General features: G+C 48.2%; 1 protein-coding gene across 1 annotated transcript in view; it reads right to left on the bottom strand.

Moving 5' to 3' along the window:
• The window catches only part of LOC148140609 (cytochrome P450 2K1-like), a 40275-nt gene that overhangs the window by 16469 nt on the left and 971 nt on the right, over positions 1–22835 (bottom strand). Inside the window, exons 2-6 of the mRNA XM_087978966.1 lie at positions 13493–13655; positions 11301–11450; positions 7435–7524; positions 5933–6093; positions 4745–4918 (exon numbers count right to left, since the gene is read on the bottom strand). Of these exons, the coding sequence (XP_087835092.1) occupies positions 4745–4918; positions 5933–6093; positions 7435–7524; positions 11301–11450; positions 13493–13655 (738 nt within the window). The remainder of the gene's footprint in view (positions 1–4744; positions 4919–5932; positions 6094–7434; positions 7525–11300; positions 11451–13492; positions 13656–22835) is intronic.

Genomic DNA, 22835 nt, shown 5'->3' on the forward strand with positions numbered 1-22835 from the left:
TGCACTTCTGGTGTCACACTTTTGGGAAAATGTCAATGCTGGGGCGTGGGTGCAGGACAGATTTACTGAAGGGGAGAAGATCAAGGGGAGATTCAAGAGAGTTGTTGGAAATCATAGAACATAGAACATAGAACATAGAAGAATACAGCGCAGTACAGGCCCTTCGGCCCTCGATGTTGCGCCGATCCAAGCCCACCTAACCTACACTAGCCCACTATCCTCCATATGCCTATCCAATGCCCGCTTAAATGCCCATAATGAGGGAGAGTCCACCACTGCTACTGGCAGGGCATTCCATGAACTCACGACTCGCTGAGTAAAGAACCTACCCCTAACATCTGTCCTATACCTACCCCCCCTTAATTTAAAGCTATGCCCCCTTGTAATAGCTGACTCCATACGAGGAAAAAGATTCTCACTGTCGACCCTATCTAAACCCCTAATCATCTTATACACCTCTATCAAGTCACCCCTAAACCTTCTTTTCTCCAATGAAAACAACCCCAAGTGCCTCAGCCTTTCCTCATACGATCTTCCTACCATACCAGGCAACATCCTGGTAAACCTCCTCTGCACCCGTTCCAGTGCCTCCACATCCTTCCTATAGTATGGCGACCAAAACTGCACACAATACTCCAGATGTGGCCGTGCCAGAGTCTTATACAACTGCAACATGACCTCAGTACTCCGGAACTCAATTCCTCTACCAATAAAAGCCAGTACGCCATATGCCTTCCTCACCGCACTATTTACCTGGGTGGCAACTTTCAAAGATTTGTGTACATGGACACCAAGATCCCTCTGCTCATCCACACTACCAAGTATCCGACCGTTAGCCCAGTACCCCATCTTTTTATTACTCTTACCAAAGTGAATCACCTCACACTTAGCTACATTGAACTCCATTTGCCACCTTTCTGCCCAGTTCTGCAGCTTATCTATATCCCGCTGTAACCTGCCACATCCTCCCTCACTGTCTACAACTCCTCCGACTTTCGTATCATCCGCAAACTTGCTCACCCAACTTTCTAACCCCTCCTCCAGGTCATTTATAAAAATGAAAAACAGCAATGGTCCCAAAACAGATCCTTGCGGAACACCGCTAGTGACGGCACTCCAAGATGAACCTTTGCCATCAACTACTACCCTCTGTCTTCTTTCAGCCAGCCAACTCCTAATCCAAACCTCCAACTCACCCTCAATGCCATACCTCCGTATTTTATGCAGTAGTCTACCATGGGGAACCTTATCAAACGCCTTACTAAAATCCATATACACCATATCTACTGCTTTCCCCTCATCCACCTCCTTAGTCACCTTCTCAAAGAATTCAATAAGGTTTGTGAGGCACGACCTGCCCTTCACAAAACCATGCTGACTATCCTTGATCACATTATTCCTATCCAGATGTTCATAAATCCTATCCCTTACAATTCTCTCTAAGATTTTGCCCACAACAGAAGTGAGACTCACCGGCCTATAGTTACTAGGGTTATCCCTACTCCCCTTATTGAACAAGGGAACCACATTTGCTAGCCTCCAATCTTCTGGCACAACTCCTGTAGACAACGAGGACATAAAAATCAAGGCCAATGGCTCTGCAATCTCCTCCCTTGCTTCCCAGAGAATCCTAGGATAAATGCCATCAGGCCCAGGGGACTTATCTATTTTCACCCTTTCCAGAATTTCCAACACCTCTTCTCTACATACCTCAAAGCCATCCATTCTACTTAATTGTGACTCAGTACTCACATTGACAACAATGTCCTGTTCCTGATTGAATACTGACGAAAAGTATTCATTCAGTGTCTCCCCAATCTCTTCAGCCTCCACACGCAACTTCCCACTACTATCCTTGACTGGACCTATTCCTACCCTAGTCATTCTTTTATTCCTGACATACCTATAGAAAGCCTTAGGGTTTTCCCTAATCCTATCAACTAAGGACCTTTCATGTCCCCTCCTTGCTGCTCTTAGCTCTCTCTTCAGGTCCTTCCTGGCTACCTTATAACTCTCAATCGCCCCAATTGAACCTTCATGCCTCATCTTTACATAGGCCGCCCTCTTCCATTTAACAAGGGATTCCAATTCCTTATTAAACCATGGCTCCCTCACACGACCCTTTCCTCCCTGCCTGACGGGCACATACTTATCAAGGACACTCAATAGTTGCTCCTTGAACAAGCTCCACATATCAATTACACCCTTGCCTTGAAGCTTACTTTTCCAGGCCACACATCCTGAGTCATGCCTCACAGCATCATAATTTCCCTGCCCCCATCTATAACTCTTGCCCTGTAGTGCACACTTATCCCTCTCCATCACTAGAGTAAAGGTCACCGAATTGTGGTCACTGTCCCCAAAGTGCTCACCTACCTCTAATTCTAACACCTGGCCTGGTTCATTACCCAGAACCAAATCCAGTATGGCCTCACCTCTTGTTGGCCTATCTACATATTGTGTCAGGAAACCCTCCTGCACACATTGGACAAACACTGACCCATCTAACGAACTTGAGCTATAGCTTTCCCAATTAATATCAGGAAAGTTAAAGTCCCCCATAACAACTACCCTATTACTTTCACTCTTCTCTTGAATCATCCTCGCAATCCTTTCTTCTACGTTTCTAGGACTATTAGGAGGCCTGTAAAAAACTCCTAACAGGGTGACCTCACCTTTCCTATTCCTAACCTCAGCCCAAACTACCTCAGATGGCGAGTCTTCATCCATCGTCCTTTCCATAGCTGTAATACTATCTTTGACAAGCAATGCCACACCTCCCCCTCTTTTACCCCCACCTCTGACCCTACTAAAACATTTAAACCCTGGAACCTGCAACAGCCAATCCTGTCCCTGTTCTACCCATGTCTCCGTAATAGCCACAACATCGAAGTCCCAGGTACCAACCCACGCTGCAAGTTCACCTACCTTATTTCGTATACTTCTTGCATTGAAGTATACACACTTCAAACCACTTTCCTGTTTACAGGCACCCTCCTTTGAAATTGATGCCATGTTCCTAACCTCCCTACATTCCAGGTCCTGCACCCTAAAGCTACAGTCTGGGTTCCCATGCCCCTGCAGAGTTAGTTTAAACCCCCCCCAAGAGCACTAGCAAACCTCCCACCAAGGATACTGGTGCCCCTCAGGTTCAGGTGTAGACCATCCTGTTTATAGAGGTCCCACCGTCCCCAGAAAGAACCCCAGTTATCCAAATACCGGAATCCCTCCCTCCTGCACCATCCCTGTAGCCACGCATTTAACTGTTCCCTCTCCCTATTCCTCGACTCTCTATCACGTGGCACGGGTAACAGACCAGAGACAACAACTCTGTTCGTTCTAACTCTGAGCTTCCAACCTAGCTCCCTGAAAGCCTGCCTAACATTCTCAGCCCTCCTCCTACCTATGGCATTGGTGCCAATGTGGACCACGACTTCGGGCTGCTCCCCCTCCCCCTTAAGGACCCGGAAAACACGATCAGAGACATCACGTACCCTTGCACCTGGGAGGCAACATACCAAACGTGAGTCTCTCTCGTTCCCACAAAACCGCCTATCTGTGCCCCGAACTATCGAGTCCCCAATTAGTATTGCTCTGCTCTTCTCCACCCTTCCCTTCTGAGTAACGGGGACAGGCTCCGTGCCAGAGGCCTGAGCCCCGTTACTTGCCCCTGGTAAGTCGTACCCCCCACAAGTATCCAAAACGGTATACTTGTTCTTGAGGGGAACGGCCGCAGGGGGTCCCTGCACTGGCTGCTTCCTCCCAGTCCCCCTCACTGTCACCCATCTATCTGCCATCTTTGGAGTTACTACTTCCCTAAAGCTCCGATCTATGACCCCCTCTGCCTCCCGAATGATCCTAAGTTCATCCAACTCCAGCTCCAGTTCCCTAACACAAATGGGTTTGACTGGATAAGTAAGGAGAGACTGATTGCAGGAGCAGGGTGGGTCAGGGACAAGTGCAGTCAGACAGGCAACAAGGAACACTCTAGTGCAATGTGATGCTGAGTGACTAGAATTCCTGACACAGACACAAAGCTACGTTCACACGAGAGTCGGGGATATACTTGAAGGGAAATAAGGGACAGGGCAGTGGGGAAAGAATAGGGGAGGTGGGATAGCTCTACCAGGGAGCAGCCATCGATATGATGGGCCGAGCGACCTTCCCCTCTGCTGTATCACCCAATAATTCTCTGAAGGAAAGTTACCTCTCCTGTCTGAGTTCACCATCAGGCTTCAATCCACTCTGGCAGCACAGCAGAGATTAAGGGGCAGGACTTAATGAATGTGGGGTTTAAATTCATTAAAGAGATTGATTTCCCAGTCAAAATGAGAAGAGTGTAGCTCCAAAGCACTGAACAACAGATCCAGGTGTAATTTCAAGAGCAGTGTTTGGGGAAAATAATGTGTAAAATAAGGAAAGACCTCTCCTCAGTTATATTACTCATGAAACTTTCCCTGATGACTTTTGCAAGATTGAAGCTCACACACCATCAATGCTATATTCTGGACACATTGAGCATCCACATGATGTCATGAGCATTACGATGTGATAAATAATCAGATACAGTGAGCGCTTGAAGCTACACATTCGTAGTTCCATCCAGAGACTAGGGGCAGCACTGAGCGACATATTAACAGATGTTTAACACAGAATCTTCCTCCATCACAACCCACAAAGTCCTGGTGTGGAGTCTGAAATCTGGGGAGAATCCCCTTACTGCTGAAGAGGTGTGTCTCTGTACCTGCTGATGCCTCAGAATTAAGGCCTCGCTGAGTGTCTGGATGCTGTTCTCGCTCAACGTCTCTTTGGCAGCTTTGAAGAAACCTTCAAAGATTTCATGCATCTTCACTTGATTTTGAATAATCTTCCTGCGGCTCGGAATCAGAAATCCCAGAGATGGGTAAGCGTTGTACAGCTGGATTGGAACAAGAACATAAGGATCAGGCCTTTGGAGGATCCAGTGATCACTCCTCCACGGTCAGTGCAGCAACTACTTGCCTTCAGTGATGCTCCATGGGAGATAGGAGATTGTCATGGCAACACCACATTTCCTCTCCTCTCCTCAGTGCCCCCACCCCAACTCACAAACCCTCCAAATTTATAATTTTAGTTTGGATACTTTAGCTGTCATCCAGAATGAGTGACCTATCAGCTATCACCTGTTATACATGGATTCCAAAAATCAGATACAGGTCAGGCCAAGTAAGGACAGCAGATTTCCTCCAAATTAGTGGACCAGCTGGGCTTTTCTTGCCAATTATATTCATCATTATACTCTTAAATCCAGATTTGTATTGTTAAATCAAATTGAAATTCCGCCATCCACCACAGCAGGATTTGAACCCGGCTCCCCCAGGTTGATGTCACTTGCATCATTTTCCTTCATGTGGGAAGCTGAGGGAATCACATCTCTTGAAAGCATTACCGCCCCCCGCCCCCCCACCCCCTCTCCGTATCAAGAGTCAGGGAGAATGATTCCAGTTCGGGGAATCTTTCTGTGATTCTATAAAATGCCTCATTTCATTCTAAATGAGTTGAGAAAACTCAAAACGGTGACAACACATTCAGTGCCAGGCCAGGTTAATTTTGTCACTGCTGAAGGAGGGCCATTGGACCTGAAACTTTCTCTCCACAGAGGCTACCAGACCTCCTGGGTCTTTCCAGCAACTTCCCAACCATTTTCTGATTGCCAGCACCCCCATTGTTCTTTGCTTTATTTTAAAATAGTTTTCCACGTTTATTTTCTCACCAAAAGTTTTCCAATTTAGCCCACGTAAGCCTGTCGCACATATCAGCATTTATGACTGAGACACAATGTTAGCAAGAGTCTTCAACCTGTAACAAGTCAGGTGCGGAAATAGTCACACACACCAAATTGCAAATGACCTCAACACTCAGCCTGAGTACAATACCACAAAACGACAATTACATGTATTGGGGCTGTTCCCAACAGTCTCGTGTTCTCATTAACCATGTTTGTTAGATGGAGAAATACTTCATTGTTATAATCAAAACGGTCTCCAAATATGATGGAACAGATGATATTGCTCACAGCCAAATACATAATCTGTGCAGTTTCAAAAGGCTGACCTGTGAATAAACACAGAATTCCATTACAAAAAGGCCTCTAAACAGTAATAATACTTCAGTCATTGTCCTCTTTTACAAGGCACAAGTTACTCGTATAAAACAAAGAACCGCGGAGGCTGCAAATCTGAAGCGACAACAGAAATTGCTGGAGAAACTCAGCACATCTGGCAGCATTCCTGGAGAGAAAGCAGAGTTAGTGTTTTAACAAACAAAAGTACATTACTGGAACAGGCCCTTCGGCCCATCGAGCCTGAACCGATGCATGAAACCTTTCTGAACTAATACCCTTCTGTCTCCACAAGCTCCATATCCCTCTATTCCCTGCCTCTTCAGGAATCTAACCAGTTCCCTATTCAATGTTCCTGTTCTGAAGAAGGGGAGTCAAAAGGTTAACGCTGTTTTCTCTCCCACAGATACAGCCCGAACTGCTGGGTTTTGTCAGAATTGGGAAGACTTAAGATTAATCAGGAAGCAGGAAGTCAAAATTGCAGCTTTTAGATGAGTTATAGTCATAGAGGTGTACAGCATGGAAATAGACCATTCGATCCAATTCATCTATGGCAACCAGATATTCTAAATTAATCTAGTGCCTTTTGCCAGCACTTGGCCCGTATCCCTCTAAACCCTTCCTATTCATACACATATCCAGATGAATTTTAAATGTTGTAACCATATCAGTCTCCACCACTTCCTCTGGCAGCACATTCCATACATGTACCACCCTTTACATGAAAATGTTGCCCCTTTAGGCATCCATTATACCTTTCCCCTCTCACCCTAAACCTATGCTTTCTAGTTCTGGGCTCCCCCACCCCAGCGAAAAGACCTTGTCTATTTACCTGATCCATACCCCTCATGATTTTATAAATCTCTATGAGGTCACCCCTCAGCCTCCGACACTCCAGGGAATACAGTCCTAGCCTATTCAGCCTCTCCCTATAACTCAAACCCTCCAACCCTGGCAACATCCTTGTGAATCTTTTCTTCACCATTTCACATTTCACAACATCCTTCCTCGAGGAGGGAGACCTGAATTACACAAAATCTTCCAAAAGTAGCCTAGCCAATGTCCTGTACAACATGACTTCCCAACTCCTATACTCAATGCTCTTACCAATAAAGAAAAGCATATTAAATGCCTTCTTCACTCTCCTAACTGCCTGCAACTCCACTTTCAAAGAACTGTGAACCTGCACTCCAAGGTCTCTTTGTTCAGCAACACTCCCTAGACCTTACTATTAAGTGCATAATTCCTGCCTGATTTGCCTTTCTAAAATACAGCACCTTGCATTATTTAAATTAACCTCTATTTGCCACTCTTCGTCCACTGGCCCATCTCACCAAGATCCTGTAGTACTCTGAGATAACCTTCTTTGCTGTCTTCAACACCTACAACTTTGATGTCATCTGCAAACATACCAACAATACTTCCTGTGTTCACATCCAAACCATTTATATAAATGATAAAAATCAATGAACCCAGGCACTGATCCTTGTGGCACTCCACTGGTCACAGGCCTCCAGTCTGAAAAGCAACCCTCCACCACCACCCTCTGTCTTCTACCTTTGAGCCAGTTCTATATCCAAATGGCTAGTTCTCTCTGTATTCCATGTGATCTAACCTTGCAAACCAGTCTACAATGCGGAACCTTGTTGAATGCCTTACTGAAGTCCATTTGGATCACATCCACCACTCTGCCCACATCAATCCTCTTAGTTACAAGCAATCACTTTGAAGGAGACATGCCGCCTTGTTACATTAGAGCCAGTCTCACTACTAAAAACTTGGGGCTACATTTCCCTGAGAGCCCACCACCTCCTACATTTTCCAAAACAACATACTTGTTTGAAATGGGAATAGCCACAGGAGACTCCTGCACTACCTGCCTACCTTTCCTGGAGTTAACCCATCTACCGGACTGTCTCTGCAGTTTTTCTCCCTTCCTGAAACTGCCATCCACCACACCCCTTGCTCCTGTAAGTTCCTCATTTCCTCAACCTGCCACTCTCACCAATCCATGCAAACGAATAGAATTCGCAAACAACACACTTCCTGCAGATGTAATCATCAGTAACTTGGAAACTCTCCCCAATCTCCCACATCCAACAGGAAGAGCCCATCACTCTACTAAAGGCCATCTTTACACCTTAATAATCGATAGATGCAGAAAATAGCCCAGTCCTACCACTCAAAAAAGGATAACTTAGTACCTAAGTTTTATATCTTTAAGGTTTATGGAAGAGAGAGATCTCAATAAAAACATATAATCAAAAAGTACCCATTGTACTCACTGTTGTAGCTTTACCAAAAACCACAGTAAGGTTACACTTTAAAGCTAGCCACTTCACTGCTCCCCTGTGATGAGATCCCCACATGGTTTCTCAAAGGTCAGCTTCGAATTTTACTGTTTGTGCATTTTTTTCAGAATGAACTCCAATGTCCAGATACATTTGTTACTAAACAGCAAAATCATACAGCTCTGCAGGGTCTTTGCTGGGTCAGACAGCTATGCAGGGTCATTGCTGAGTCACACAGCTGTACAGGGTCACTGATGGGTCACACAGCTGTCAGGGTCACTGCTGGGTCCCACAGCTGTGCAGGGTCACTGCTGGGTCACACAGCTGTACAGGGTCACTGCTGGGTCACACAGCTGTGCAGGGTCACTGCTGGGTCACACAGCTGTCAGGGTCACTGCTGGGTCCCACAGCTGTGCAGGGTCACTGCTGGGTCACACAGCTGTACAGGGTCACTGCTGGGTCCCACAGCTGTACAGGGTCACTGCTTGGTCACACAGCTGTACAGGGTCACTGCTGGGTCACACAGCTGTACAGGGTCACTGCTTGGTCACACAGCTGTACAGGGTCACTGCTGTCTCACACAGCTGTACAGGGTCAATGCTGGGTCACACAGTTGTACAGAGTCATTGCTGGGTCACGCAGCTGTACAGGGTCACTGCTGGGTCATCACAGCTGTACAGGGTCATTGTTAGGTCACGCAGCTGTACAGGGTCATTGCTGGGTCCCACAGCTGTGCAGGGTCACTGCTGGGTCCCACAGCTGTGCAGGGTCACTGCTGGGTCACACAGCTGTACAGGGTCACTGCTGGGTCACACAGCTGTGCAGGGTCACTGCTGGGTCACACAGCTGTCACGGTCACTGCTGGGTCACACAGCTGTACAGGGTCATTGCTGGGTCACACAGCTGTACAGGGTCATTGTTGGGTCACACAGCTGCGCAGCGTCACTGCTGGGTCCCACAGCTGTACAGGGTCACTGCTGGGTCCCACAGCTGTACAGGGTCACTGCTGGGTCCCACAGCTGTCAGGATCACTGCTGGGTCCCACAGCTGTGCAGGGTCACTGCTGGGTCACACAGCTGTACAGGGTCACTGCTGGGTCACACAGCTGTACAGAGTCACTGCTTGGTCACACAGCTGTACAGGGTCACTGCTGGGTCACACAGCTGTACAGGGTCATTGCTGGGTCACACAGTTGTACAGAGTCATTGCTGGGTCACGCAGCTGTACAGGGTCACTGCTGGGTCAACACAGCTGTACAGGGTCATTGCTGGGTCATGCAGCTGTACAGGGTCATTGCTGGGTCACACAGCTGTACAGGGTCACTGCGGAGTCACGCAGCTGTACAGGGTCACTGCTGGGTCACACAGCTGTACAGGGTCACTGCTGGGTCACACAGCTATACAGGGTCACTGCTGGGTCATACAGCTGTACAGGGTCATTCCTGGGTTGCTCAGCTGTTTAGGTTTGATGTCTCCATTTGTAACCTCCCATGTGGTATCTGCTTTGTCTCGCTTCATCAGTTTTTTCAACCATTGTTGTTTTGATTTCTTCCCAGAATAAACAAAGCAACAGCTTATAAAATAGTAATTACTGCTCCAAAGATTCGAGGAAATCATCTCCAACACTGAAATATCTCCAATATGGAGCAGCTGTTACAGCCACAATTTTTTCCCGTCCTCCACCTCAGGTTACACAGAATCCTTCAGCTTAAAATGACTTGGCAGCGGTGGGACTCAAACCAACATCTCTGAAGAGACTGGAGTGTGGGAGGAAGAAATGTATCATTATTTAACATCACTGAATCAAACTCCTGGAATTCCCTCCATTAGGACATTGTGGGTCAACCTACAGCATGTGACCTGGAATTGTTCAGGTAGACAGCTCACCATCTCCTTCTCAAGAGGCAACTAGACACGGGCAAAATGTTGCTGGCAGTCAGCGGTGCCAATGCCATGCATAGAGTTTTGAACATATAGCATGGTCTCAATTCTCACACTGGCTGTGATTGCTATAAAAGTCCCACCTTTTCAATCTCATCCCTTACCTGAGGCATGTTTCAGGTTAAACTCAGTACCAGTCATGTCTACTCAGTGAGAGGGAGGGACGACGGTGATTTCACCTGTCAATTATGTCAGACCAAGTCGAGGAGGAATAAACAGATCTTAGGGGTGAAATGGACCATTGCTTTGAACACCAAATGCCTAAATTGACCCGAGAGTTGGGAAGAGCATGAGAAAGGCTGTTAATGCACCATCGCACCTAACTTTTAGCAACCACCATCCGCACTGAAGGAATGGAAGTAATTCAGTAAGCTTTGTGCAGGAGTAGACAACCAGACACAGACCATGTTGTGTCCGTGCTTACACACCAGAGTCTGGACTCAAATTACCTTCAAACTCCCTTACCACTGCACCAGTGTCACACCGTGTTGTGTCCTGTGGGAATCGGTGTGCACGGACCAGCCCACATTTTATAATAAGAAATCCCACAAGGAGGCTTTGTATTGTCTCCAAGTTGTATTGGGACCTGGAACCTGAGGGCCCCCAATGGGCCACCCCAACAGTGACTGACCTGGGAGTCTCACCACCGCCATAGCTCAGCAAGTCTAGGTACCTCGACACCCACATCTCTGCCGTATACACGAGAGTCTTTGGCACCAACACGTGGAGACGATGGTCAAAGGACCAAAGTGGCAGAGTCTCTGCTGATCAGGCAGGACCGAGTTAAACTGAGGGGAAGCATAGTCCTGAATCTTCACATCAGCAGCAGCATTGGTATGTGGATGCTGCCCTGGAACATTCTCTTGAAGTTGGTGTTGGAATCTTTTATTCAAGTGAAAATCTTTTCTGTAGATGTCAATTTCGAGGGAACCATGAATCCCAGCATGTCATGACCCACCAAGCACTCACCCTTATGACTCTCAAACACATTGACAAGAAAGCTGGCCTCTTCACTGATCCTGTCTTCAATGGATTTCTTGCCCATGCCAAAGCCTCGGAGAGCTGAGATCACAAACTTTCGGTTCTCCCGCCACAACTTCCCGTCACTGAATAGCACACCTGAAAGTGACACACGAAAAGCTGATCAAATATTGTACACGGGTTCTGCTGTGAGTGCTGCCAAACCCCAGGTTTCTAACACCCTTTCCTTTCCTGAGAATTACACCATTCTACAACCAAGAGGAAGGTCATTGTATCCATGAGTGCTCTTTGGGGGAGTGAGCCCATTGGCCTGACTTCATAAAATTCCTCTTGATGTTGTCATTCTCAATTCCCCTTTTGGATGTTCCTGTTGACCCTGCTTCTAGAACCATCCCAGGTACTGCATTCCAGATGATAATGAGAGCCGCAAAACCAAATCTCATCTTCCCTCTGATTGGTTTTTGTAACCAAGCGGCCTCTTTTGGTGTCGTCTGTCCAATTCTGGTCTCCCTGTTGCAGGGAGGATATAGGCTGCAACGTTTTTCACTGGAGTGTGGGAGGTTGAGGGGTGACCTTGCAGAGGTTTATAAAATCATGAGGGACATGGATAAGGTGAATGGCAAGTGTCTTTTCCCCCCGGGATGGAGGATTTCAAGGCAAGGGGCATATTCTTTCGATGTGAGTAGAAAGATTTTAAAAAAGACATGGGGGCAGTTGTTTTATACAGAGTGTGGTTTGTGTGTGGAATGAACTTCCAGTGGAAGTGGTAGAAGTGGATATAGTTATAATGTTTAAAAGACATTTGGATAAGTACATGAATAAGAAATGTTTGGAGGAATGTGGACCAAGCGCAGCCAAGTGGGATAAGTTTAGTTTGGGATTATGTTCAGCATGGACTGGTTAGACCGAAGGGTCTGTTTCAGTGTTTTATGACTCTATGATCTATGACTCCCAATTTCAGTGTTTATCAGTTCATATTTAAGGTTGTCCCACAGTAAAATGTGCCCTTTTTATTTGTTGAATTAATATTGAACAACTCAAATATATCACGTGAAGATGAATGTTCTGTAGCTTGAGCAACATTTATGGAGTGAGACAAATTGTTGATGCAGGGGATTGTCCCAGGTATTCAATGACTCCCATTATATTGAGGGAGGTGAGGAAGAAATGCAGTACCTTGAGACAGCAGGGTATTGGCAAGTGGCCAATTAACAGGAAATAAAAAGTAGGAAGGTAACAGGGTCTGACTGCCAACCCAGCAGCTTAACCAAGGGAGGGGTGTGAGGTCTGTCAGCAGCTCGGGATCTGATCGCTGCCATTTAATATGACAGCAGGAAGCTCGAGCGAATTGGGGTTTTGAATGAGATGTCGAAGTTGCACTATGTATTTCTGTGGATGTGAAATGTAATGATTTTAATTGCTAGTAGCCCTCCTCTCATACAGCACAAGTTTTGGTTGACATTTCTTTGGCATTTTCTAGCACATTGCAAGAATTCAGATTGACAAAATGTGTGTTTCTTCAGCAAAACCAAAGGAAGTTATGTTGAAATTTAATAAAACATTTGTTTGGCTTCAAGTGGGGCATTGTATTCAATTCTGAGCACCACATTGTTGGGAAATGCTTGAGCGAGGGCCACCATCAGATGAATGGTAGGTGATCGCTTGTCAAAGCTGGTGTTGTTCACCTTGCAGAAGAGAAGGCTGTGTCAGCTTTTGGATGGAAATATCCAAGATCATAAGGGATCTAGTCAGAGTCAATGAAAAGACACTGTTTCCCATTGGCTGGAGAACTGAGAATCAGATGGCACAGAGCTCATAGCATTGGCAAAAGAAACAAAGAGGGTTTTTGGTGATGATCAGAAGTGCCTGATCAATGGAAATTCAATGGAAGTTTTCAAAAAAGATTTGAATAAGTGCCTGACGAGGGAAAGACTTTTCAGGGGTGCAGGGAAAGGGCAGGGGAGCAGGACCATTTCAGTTGTAATCACTGATAAACAGTGGCCTAACCCAGGAGTATTGGGAATGAGAAGCTTGGGTATTGATAATTGAGGGAAATAGTGGCTAAAGGCTACAGTTTAATTCCAGAACATTTTGTGTCCCTTTAACCAGCATGATCGGGTGAGCTGAGTTGAAGACAGAAATGACCAAAGAGTAACCCAGAGATGAAAGAGGGAAATTACCACTTCGGAATGAAATTGCGTCATATATCGGTAAGTGTGGCCTCCCAGTGAATTGATCAGCGTGATTCACAAGAGCGTCTTTCACTGCATCGTAACCAGTCAACACCACTGCCTTCAGTGGGCCGAGCTCCACTGAAAATACACTGCCATATTTCTCTGCAAGCTAACAAAGAGAGATTTATTTCATTAAGGTTTCATTTCTAGTCAGCTGTAGCACAAGAAAGGGGCTAAAAAATGAAGGAAAGAATATTATTCCCCAATTCCTAAGAATTTGATGCCCATCTGTATTTTCCCTTCAGAAGGTGATGGTGAGCTGCCTTCCTGACCCACTGCAGTGCAGGTGGGTAAACCTTCAATGGTGTTGGGAAAGGAATTCCAGAATGTTGAACATAGGAACAGAAGGAGGCCATTCAGCCCCTCAAGCTCCCTCCACAACTCAATGACATCATGGATGACCTTTGGCTGAACTCCATGTTCCTGCCTTTGGCCCATATCCCCTTGTGGCTTTGCTTCATAAAAATGTATCTACCTCAAGTTTAAAACTAATAACGGATCCCACACCCACTGCCATTTGTGGAAGAGTGTTCTACCACCCTTTCTCATATCTCCCTCCCGAACGGTCTGGCCCAGACTGTGTCCTTTCGTTCGAGACTCTCCAAACAGTGGAAATAGTTTATCTTTATCCACCCTTTTCATGTTAACAATCTCGAAGATTTTGATCAGATCACCCCTTATCCTTCTAAATTTCGGAGAAAATGGGCCTTATTTGGATCATCTCTCTTCATAACCTAACCCCTGAAGGACATGTATTATTCCTGTAAACCTTCGCTGTGCTCCCTCCAAGGCCATTCCATCCTTCCTGAGGTGTGGAGCCCAGACCTGCTCACAGTGCTCCACGTGGGCTCTGATCAGGGTCCTGTCTAACTGCAGCATAATTTATTCATCCTTTTGTACTCCAGGTATGAAGGCCAACATTCAACCAACTTTCTTGATTATTTTCTGAACCTACTTACGTTATTTCGAAGATCTGTGCACCCAAACTCTCAAGTCTCTTTGCACATCCACTGTTGAGCCAGTGACACTGAAGGAACAGCAATACTTTCCCCTTGTAGATTCAGGTCTAACTTATTTCCATGTGGTCATGTTCCCATGTGGCTGGCTATCTGCATCAGCGACTCACCAGTATCATTGACCACACTCCATGCATTCATGGGCAGGCCCAGTGATGATCATTTAGACCTTACTGCCGTTCCTCTTACTCAGAATGTAAGTAACCTTTTTCACTCTCTTGCTAGCTGCCTCTTCCAATTCCTGGCTTTTCCTCTCTGGTGTTATCTCCTCATTCCCATTCCCCCTGAAAAATTAATCTGAACCCTCCTCAATAACATTAATATACTATCCCATCAGGACGCTGGTCTAGCCTCTATCCAGGCGTAAACCATCCGGCCTGGACAAGTCTCACCTGCTCCAGAATTGTTACTAACCTCCGGGGAGCCTAATTTCCCCCAAACCCCCCCCACCCCCACCCACTAAGTGCCATATCCCCTGGCACGTATCCATCTGCTTATCCTCCATCTTGTTTCCTGACCCGTGTGTGGCACTGTGGGTAATCTGGAGATTGTTTCCTTTGAGGTTCTGCTATGGACAAGCAGGAGGTGGCTGGAAGAACACAGTAAACCAGGCAGTGGAGAGGTCAACATTTCAGGAGAAACACTTCTTCAGGACTGGGGTGGGTGTTGGGAGTGGTGGGGTGCAGACAAAGTGGGAGGTTGGGGCAGGGTGGTGAAGTGGGGAATAGGTGAAGACAGGTAGAGGGTACGACCTGGTTAGTCAATGGGAGGAATGGATCCAGTTGGTGGGAGGGAGCAGTGCAAGGGATGGGGGAGGGGCTGGGAAGGGATTCGGGGGATGGGGAGGGAGGTTATTTGAAATTGGAGAACTCAATGTTGAGTCCAGCAGGCAGGAGGCAGCCCGGGTGGAAGATGAGGTGCTGTTCCTCCAATTTGTTATTGGGTTTGTTGTGGCAATTCAGGAGGCCAAGGATGGTCATGTCAGAAAGGGAGTGGGAAGTGGGATTAAAGCATCTGCGGGCCCAGCAGAGATCCTCAGTGAACCATTCCCTAAGTTTACATTCAGTTTCCCCGATGTAGAGAAGACCACATCGGGAGCACCTGATGCAGTAAACTAGGTTGGAGGAGAGGCAGGTGAATCTCTGTCTCACCCGGAAGGACTGTTTGGGGCCCTGGATGGAGGTGAGGGAGGTGGTGGACTGGCAAGTTTTGAATCATTTCTGGTTGCAGGGGAAGATACCTGGGGGTTCGGGGGTGTTGGTGGGGAGAGTGGTGCAAACAAAGGACTGTCGAAGGGAACTGTCCTTGCAGAAGGCAGAGGGGGGTGGGCAGGGGGAGATATTCTGGGTGGTGGGGTCTAGTTGGAGTTGGCGGAAGCGTTTATGAATGATGCATTGGATACAGAGACTGGTGGGATGGTAGGTGAGGACAAGGGAAACTCAGACTTTATTGCGTTGGTGGGGGTTTAGAGCATTGGAGTGGGGAATGGAGGTGGTGCAGCAGAGGGCTCTCTGGATGATGGAGGGAGGAATAGCTCGTTATTCAAAATAGCTGGACATCTGGGATGCTTGGGAGAGGAATGTCTCCTCGTCCGAGCAAATGCGGCAGAGGCAGAGGAGTTGGGAGAATGGGATGGAGTTCTGGCAGGATACTGGATGGGAGAAGGTGTAGTCCAGGTAGTTATGGGAGTCTGTGGGTTTGAATTAAACATCCATCTGGAGACTGTCGCTGGAGATGGAAATGTTGAGGTCAAGAAAGGGGAGGGAGGTGTCCGGAATGGACCAAATGAATTTGAGGGAGGGGTGGAAGTTGTGGGTGAAATCGCTGAATAGCTCCAGTTCAGTCAGGATTCAGGACACTGCGCCGATGCAGTCATTGATGTAATGGCGGAAGAGTTATGGCACAGTGCCTGTATAAGTACTGAAGAGGGACTGTTCGATATAGCCAACACAGAGACAGGTGTAGCTGTGGCCCATCCGGGTGCCCATGGACGCCTCCTTGATTTGGAGGAAATGGGAGGAGTTAAAGGAAAAGTTATTGAGGGTGAGGACCCTTTCAGCGAGGTGGAGGAGGGTATTTGGTGGAGGGGGGACTGGATGAGTCTGTTGGACAGGAAGAGGAGGAGGGCCTGGAGGCCATCCTTGTGGGGTATGGATGTAAATAAGGATGGCACGGCCAGAGAGTAGATCAAGCGCTGGGGGCCAGAGAACTGGAAGTTGCTGAAGAGATGGAGGGTGTGGTTAGTGTCGCGGGTGTAGGTGGGAAATGCCTGATCCAAGGTAGGACGGGATGAGTTCAGTGGGACAGGGGCATGCCGAGACGATGGGTCAGCTGGGGTAGTTGGGCTTGTGGATCTTGGGGAGCAGGTAGACCGGGCAGTGTGGGGCTGGGGGACTATGGGTTTGGAGGCAGTGGAGGGGAGATCACTGGAGACAATGAGGGCACAGACAGTGTGAGTGAATTTATCCTGATGGGTCGCGAAGGTGGGGGGGGAGGGGGTCGCGGGCAAGGGGGGGGTTGGACGTGGTGTCGGAGAGCTGGCATTCAGCCTCTGGAACATTGAGGTCCGTTGTCCAGACAACTATCTTTGTCAGTGCGTTTGGTGAGGAGCGAGTGGTGTGCTGCATGTTCGGAGGGGGTGAGGTTGGAGTGGGTGGGGGGAGGGTTGGAGAAATTGAGGTGGTGGATGTCATGTCAGCCGCCTGGAATGAAGAGGACAAGGGCGGGTGGTGACCAAGTGGAGGAGGAACCTTGGAGGTGGAAGAGGGGGGTCGCCCGAGGGAGGTTGGGAATTTTGGGGTGGAATCCCGAGGTGGCTGATGCGGGGGAGGGGAAAAGGGTGATGGCATGTCGTGGGTGAGGTTTGGATGTGGTGGTGTGGTAGGGGGTAGTGAGTGTGGGGGAGAAAGGAGATTGGGAGGGGAGTGGCCTGGGGAGTGTTGTGAGGGTGTGAGGGGAAGGGGTGCTGGGGTGGGAGGGGTGAGGTTAAGAGGAAGAGATGGAGGGGTAGGGTGTATTGTGGAGGTGGATGGGTGAGGAGGGAGACTGGGTGCAGGCTGAGGGTTGGCAGTAGGACCCAGGGGTGACCCTGGGAAATGTAGTCCGAGTCTTGCTTGCAGAGAGGGCGGAGCCAGAAGTGGAGGTGGGAGCTGGAGGGAAGTCGAGGCTGGTCTGAGTGCTGTTGAAGGAGACATCCGGAGCAGAGGAGGAGGTTACGGGTGTGTACTTGGGGGGGGGGGGGGGGTGATCCCGGGAGGGTGTCGTGGTGGCACAGGTACCAACCTGGAACACAGCTCCCTCAACTCAAACTGTCAGGCCCCACCCATCTTTCTCCTGACGGGACTGGTGCATAGGCACTAGCTGTTCACCTTCTGAATGTTCTGCATTCATTCAGTGACGCTCTTGAACAAGGATTTTTTTTATATTTTAAAAATACACTATATTCATAAAAATATTTTGATGATCTGTACAATTGGTCATTCCATACATACATAAACATTCCATTTCTTTGCATACAGAGATCGAGTAATCATTCGTATATACAAGTCTGTACATTGACCCTCCACACATTTAGCTGAGGCAGATGTTACAGCGCGTCCCTCAACACGTAGTCCTGGCCTTGGAATGTGCCAGTGTGCAACACTCAGTCGGGGTCAACTCCTTCAGCTGGAAGATCAACATGTTTCGGACCACCCAGAGAGCGTCCTTCACCGAGTTGATGATCCTCCAGGCACAGTTGATGTTCGTCTCGGTGTGCATCCCGGGGAACAGGCCGTAGAGCACGGAGTCCCGCGTCACGGAGCTGCTCGGGACGAACCTCGACAAACACCACTGCATTCCTCTCCAGACTTCCTCTGCGTAGGCACATTCCAGAAGGAGGTGTGTGACAGTCTCGTCCCCCCCGCAGCCGCTTCGAGGGCAGCGTATGGTGCGGCAGAGAGTCCGGGCGTGCATAAAGGATCTCACAGGCAGAGCCCTTCTCACCACCAGCCAAGCCATGTCTTGGTGCTTGTTGGAAAGTTCTGGTGATGAGGCATTCTGCCAAATGGCTTTGACAGTCTGCTCAGGGAACCGCTCGATAGGATCCGCCCTCTCCTTTTCCCGAAGGGTCTCAAGGACACTATGTGCTGACCACTTCCTGATGGACTTGTGGTCAAAGGTGTTTTTCTTCATAAACTTCTCCACGAAGGACAGGTGATCCGGAACGGTCCAACTACTCGGGGCGTTCCGCAGCAGCGAGGCCAGGCCCATCCTTCGCAACACCGGGGACAGGTAGAACCTCAGTACGTAGTGACACTTGGTGTTTGCGTACCGGGGATCCATGCACAGCTTGATGCAGCCACACACAAAGGTGGCCATCAGGGTGTGGGTGGCATTGGATGAATTTTTTCCCCCATTGCCCAGATCTTTATACATCGAGTCCCTTCGGACCCGGTCCATCTTTGACCTCCATATAAACTGGAAGATGGCCCGGGTGACTGCAGCGGCACAGGTTCTGGGAATAGGCCAGACCTGTGCCATGTATAATAGCAATGACAGTGCCTCACACCTGATGACCAGGTTTTTTCCCGCGATGGAGAGCGACCGTAGCTTCCATCTGCCCAGATTCTGCCTCACTTTGCTGATACGCTCCTCCCAAGACTTGGCGCACGCCCCAACCCCCCCCCCCGAACCAAATACCCAGCACCTTCAGGTGGTCGGTCCTGACGGTGAAGGGGATCGAGGATTGGTCGGCCCAGTTCCCGAAGAGCATGGCCTCGCTCTTGCCTCGGTTTACCTTGGCCCCCAAGGCCCGTTCGAACTGGTCACATATGCACATGAGTCTGTGCACGGACAGCGGATCCGAGCAGAAAACGGCAACGTCATCCATGTACAGGGAGGCCTCAACCTGCAGGCCCCCGCTGCCAGGAATATTCACCCCCTCAGGCTTGCATCCTTCCTGATGGACTCGGCAAATGGCTCAATGCAGCACACAAACAAGGCAGGAGAGAGAGGGCAGCCCTGCCTGACTCCAGATCTGACTGGGAAGCTATCTGATTCCCACCCATTGATTGAGACTGCACTGACAATGTTGGTGTAGAGCAGTCTGATCCAATTGCAGATTCCCTCCCCAAAGCCCATTTTGGAGAGAACTTCTCTCATATACCTGTGTGATATCCTGTCAAAGGCTTTCTCCTGGTGCAGGCTGATCAGGCAGGTGTCCAACCCTCTGTCCTGCACGTAGGCGATCGTATCCCTGAGGAGTGCGAGACTCTCAGCGATCTTCCTGCCCGGTACGGCACAGGTTTGGTCAGGGTGAATCACCGACCCCAGAGCAGACCTGACCCGGTTGGCGATAACCTTTGACAGACTTTTGTAATCCGCATTCAACAGTGAGATTGGTCTCCAATTTTTGAGTTCCTCCCTCTCCCCCTTCCGCTTGTAGATGAGGGTGATGACGCCTTTCCTCATGGATTCACTCATGGTACCTGCCCGAAGCATACTGACATACACCTCCAGCAGGTCCTGGCCAATCAAGTCCCACAGAGCGGAATAGAGCTCGACCGGTAAGCCGTCACTTCCGGGAGTTTTATTCTTTCTGAAGGACTCGAGGGCCTTGGTCAGCTCGTCCAGAGATAGCGGCTGGTCCAGCCTCTCCCGTGTTCTGTCGTCTAAGACCTGTGTGATAGAGGACAGGAATAACTGGGACAACACTACTATTACAGGACAAGCCAAACAGAGAACAGCCAGGGAATTCCTAGAGGCATGGCACTCATCCACAAATTCAATCAATAAGCACATCGACCTGGACCCAATATACCGACCACTGCAACGGACAACTGGAACTGACAACCGGAAGCGGCAAATTCAAACCACTATAAATGCCGGAGGATAGATCACAGAAGCGCTTCACAGGAGGTTCCCAAGCACTGAGGATGTCACCTCGACAGGGGACTAATGTCTGCAACACAAATTCCCAGCTCGGCGAACAGAACCACAACAACGAGCCCCCGAGCTACAAATCTTCTCCCAAACTTTGAATATATATACACGCAAACACACACACCACACACACACACAGACCCTCTCTCATACACTCACACATACAACCCCCACACTCTCACTCTCTCACATACACTCACATCCCTACATGCACAGACACACACTCAGTCTCCCCTGCGCCCACACACATGTAAGTTTGTGGTAAAAACAATGACTGCAGATGCTGGAAACCAGATTCTGGATTAGTGGTGCTGGAAGAGCACAGCAGTTCAGGCAGCATCCGAGGAACAGTGGGAGGGAGACATGGAGGTCCTGGGCCTCCTTCACCGCCGCTGCCTCACCACCAGACGCCTGGAGGAAGAATGCCTCATCTTCCGCCTCGGAACACTTCAACCCCAGGGCATCAATGTGGACTTCAACAGTTTCCTCATTTCCCCTTCCCCCACCTCACCCCAGTTCCAACCTTCCAGCTCAGCACTGTCCCCACGACTTGTCCTACCTGCCTATCTTCTTTCCCACCTATCCACTCCACCCTCCTCCCTGACCTATCACCTTCATCCCCTCCCCCACTCACCTATTGTACTCTATGCTCCTTTCTCCCCACCCCCACCCTCCTCTAGCTTATCTCTCCACGCTTCAGGCTCTCTGCCTTTATTCCTGATGAAGGGCTTTTGCCTGAAACATCGATTGTACTGCTTCTCGGATGCTGCCTGAACTGCTGTGCTCTTCCAGCCCCACTAATCCAGAATATATGTTTGTGGGGTGAGTTTGTACTTGAAGTGTTACATTTCATTTTGTTCAAAAACTGCATAAATACATGTAAGATTCTTGATTTAGACATGCCGGTGTTGGACTGGGGTGTACAAAGTTAAAAATCACACAACACCAGGTTATAGTCCAACAGGTTTAATTGGAAGCACACTAGCTTTCGGAGCGACGCTCCTTCATCATGTGATTATGGAGGGCTCGATTGTAACACAGAATTTATAGCAAAAATTTGCAGTGTGATGTGAGAAGAGGCTGATAGCTAAGTTCGGTACTCATAGGGAGGGCCTCAACCGGGACCTTGGGTTCATGTCACATTACAGGTGATCACCATTGCACTACACACACACACACAAATATTCCTACACACACACACTCTCACATACACACGGACACAGGTACACACAGACGCGTACACGGACACCCACACACACCCTTATAGACACACACACTCCTGCACATGCACCCCCTCACAGACGTAACACACTCTGCACTCACTACACACACACACACTTTCTCACACTCACAACCCCCAACCCTGACAGACACACACACACAGACAGACAAAGACCCACATGCACACATATATTTTGTGTGGTGAATTTGTACTTGCAGAGTTACATTGCACTTTGCTTAAAAACTGCATGCATTCACGTAGAACTCTGAGCTCAAAAACTGCATGAATTTATGTAAAACTTGTTATCTCACTTTTTAGATTAGAATCAATCTAAACATCAGGTCATAGACAGAGTACACAGGGGGCTAACACCTTCAACATATTGTCGAGCTATCGCCATTGTTAATAGCTAACCCGAGAACGCAACTTTAAAAAAAAGGGTTTTGTGATTTACACATGAAAGAAGTGAAACTATCACTGTATTCTAACAGATGAAAGGCTTAACAGACAATCAATTTTTCAATGTATAATTTCAGTTACATCACGCTGCAAATTTTTGATATAAATTCTGTGTTACGATCGAGCCCTCCACAATCACCTGATGAAGGAGCGTCGCTCCGAAAGCTAGTGTGCTTCCAATTAAACCTGTTGGACTATAACCTGGTGTTGTGTGATTTTTAACTCTGTAAGATTCTGTGCACTAGGACACCGACAGATTTTAACCTCACACCTTTAAAGCATTATCTGAGTTGAGATGGTACCTATTGTTCAAGATATCTCGAGAATGTAACTTTAAAAGAAGTTCTGGGATTTACATATGAAAGAACTGAAACGAACATGATCATTCTAAAAGATGAAAGACTGGATCTTTATTTGTTTAATATGACACTCCATGACACTGCAATCCTGTTGCTATAAATCCTGTGTTTTATGAATCTGCTCCACAACCACCTGATGCAGAAGCAGCCCTATTGGCTGGTGTTGTGTGAGTTTTAACTTTGTCCACCCCAATCCAACACCGGCTCCTCCAAATCATGCCTTATCTCCCAAGTCCCAAATTCCTTAGAGCTGTTGCTGTCCCAACCCTCCCCCTGCAACCCTGCTCCACCCCACTCCCAACCTTGGGCCC

The sequence above is a fragment of the Chiloscyllium plagiosum genome, unplaced genomic scaffold (genome assembly GCF_037043375.1).
Source record: "Chiloscyllium plagiosum isolate Xiang-an unplaced genomic scaffold, Cpla_swu_hap1 HiC_scaffold_35, whole genome shotgun sequence".
Taxonomy (NCBI): domain Eukaryota; kingdom Metazoa; phylum Chordata; class Chondrichthyes; order Orectolobiformes; family Hemiscylliidae; genus Chiloscyllium; species Chiloscyllium plagiosum.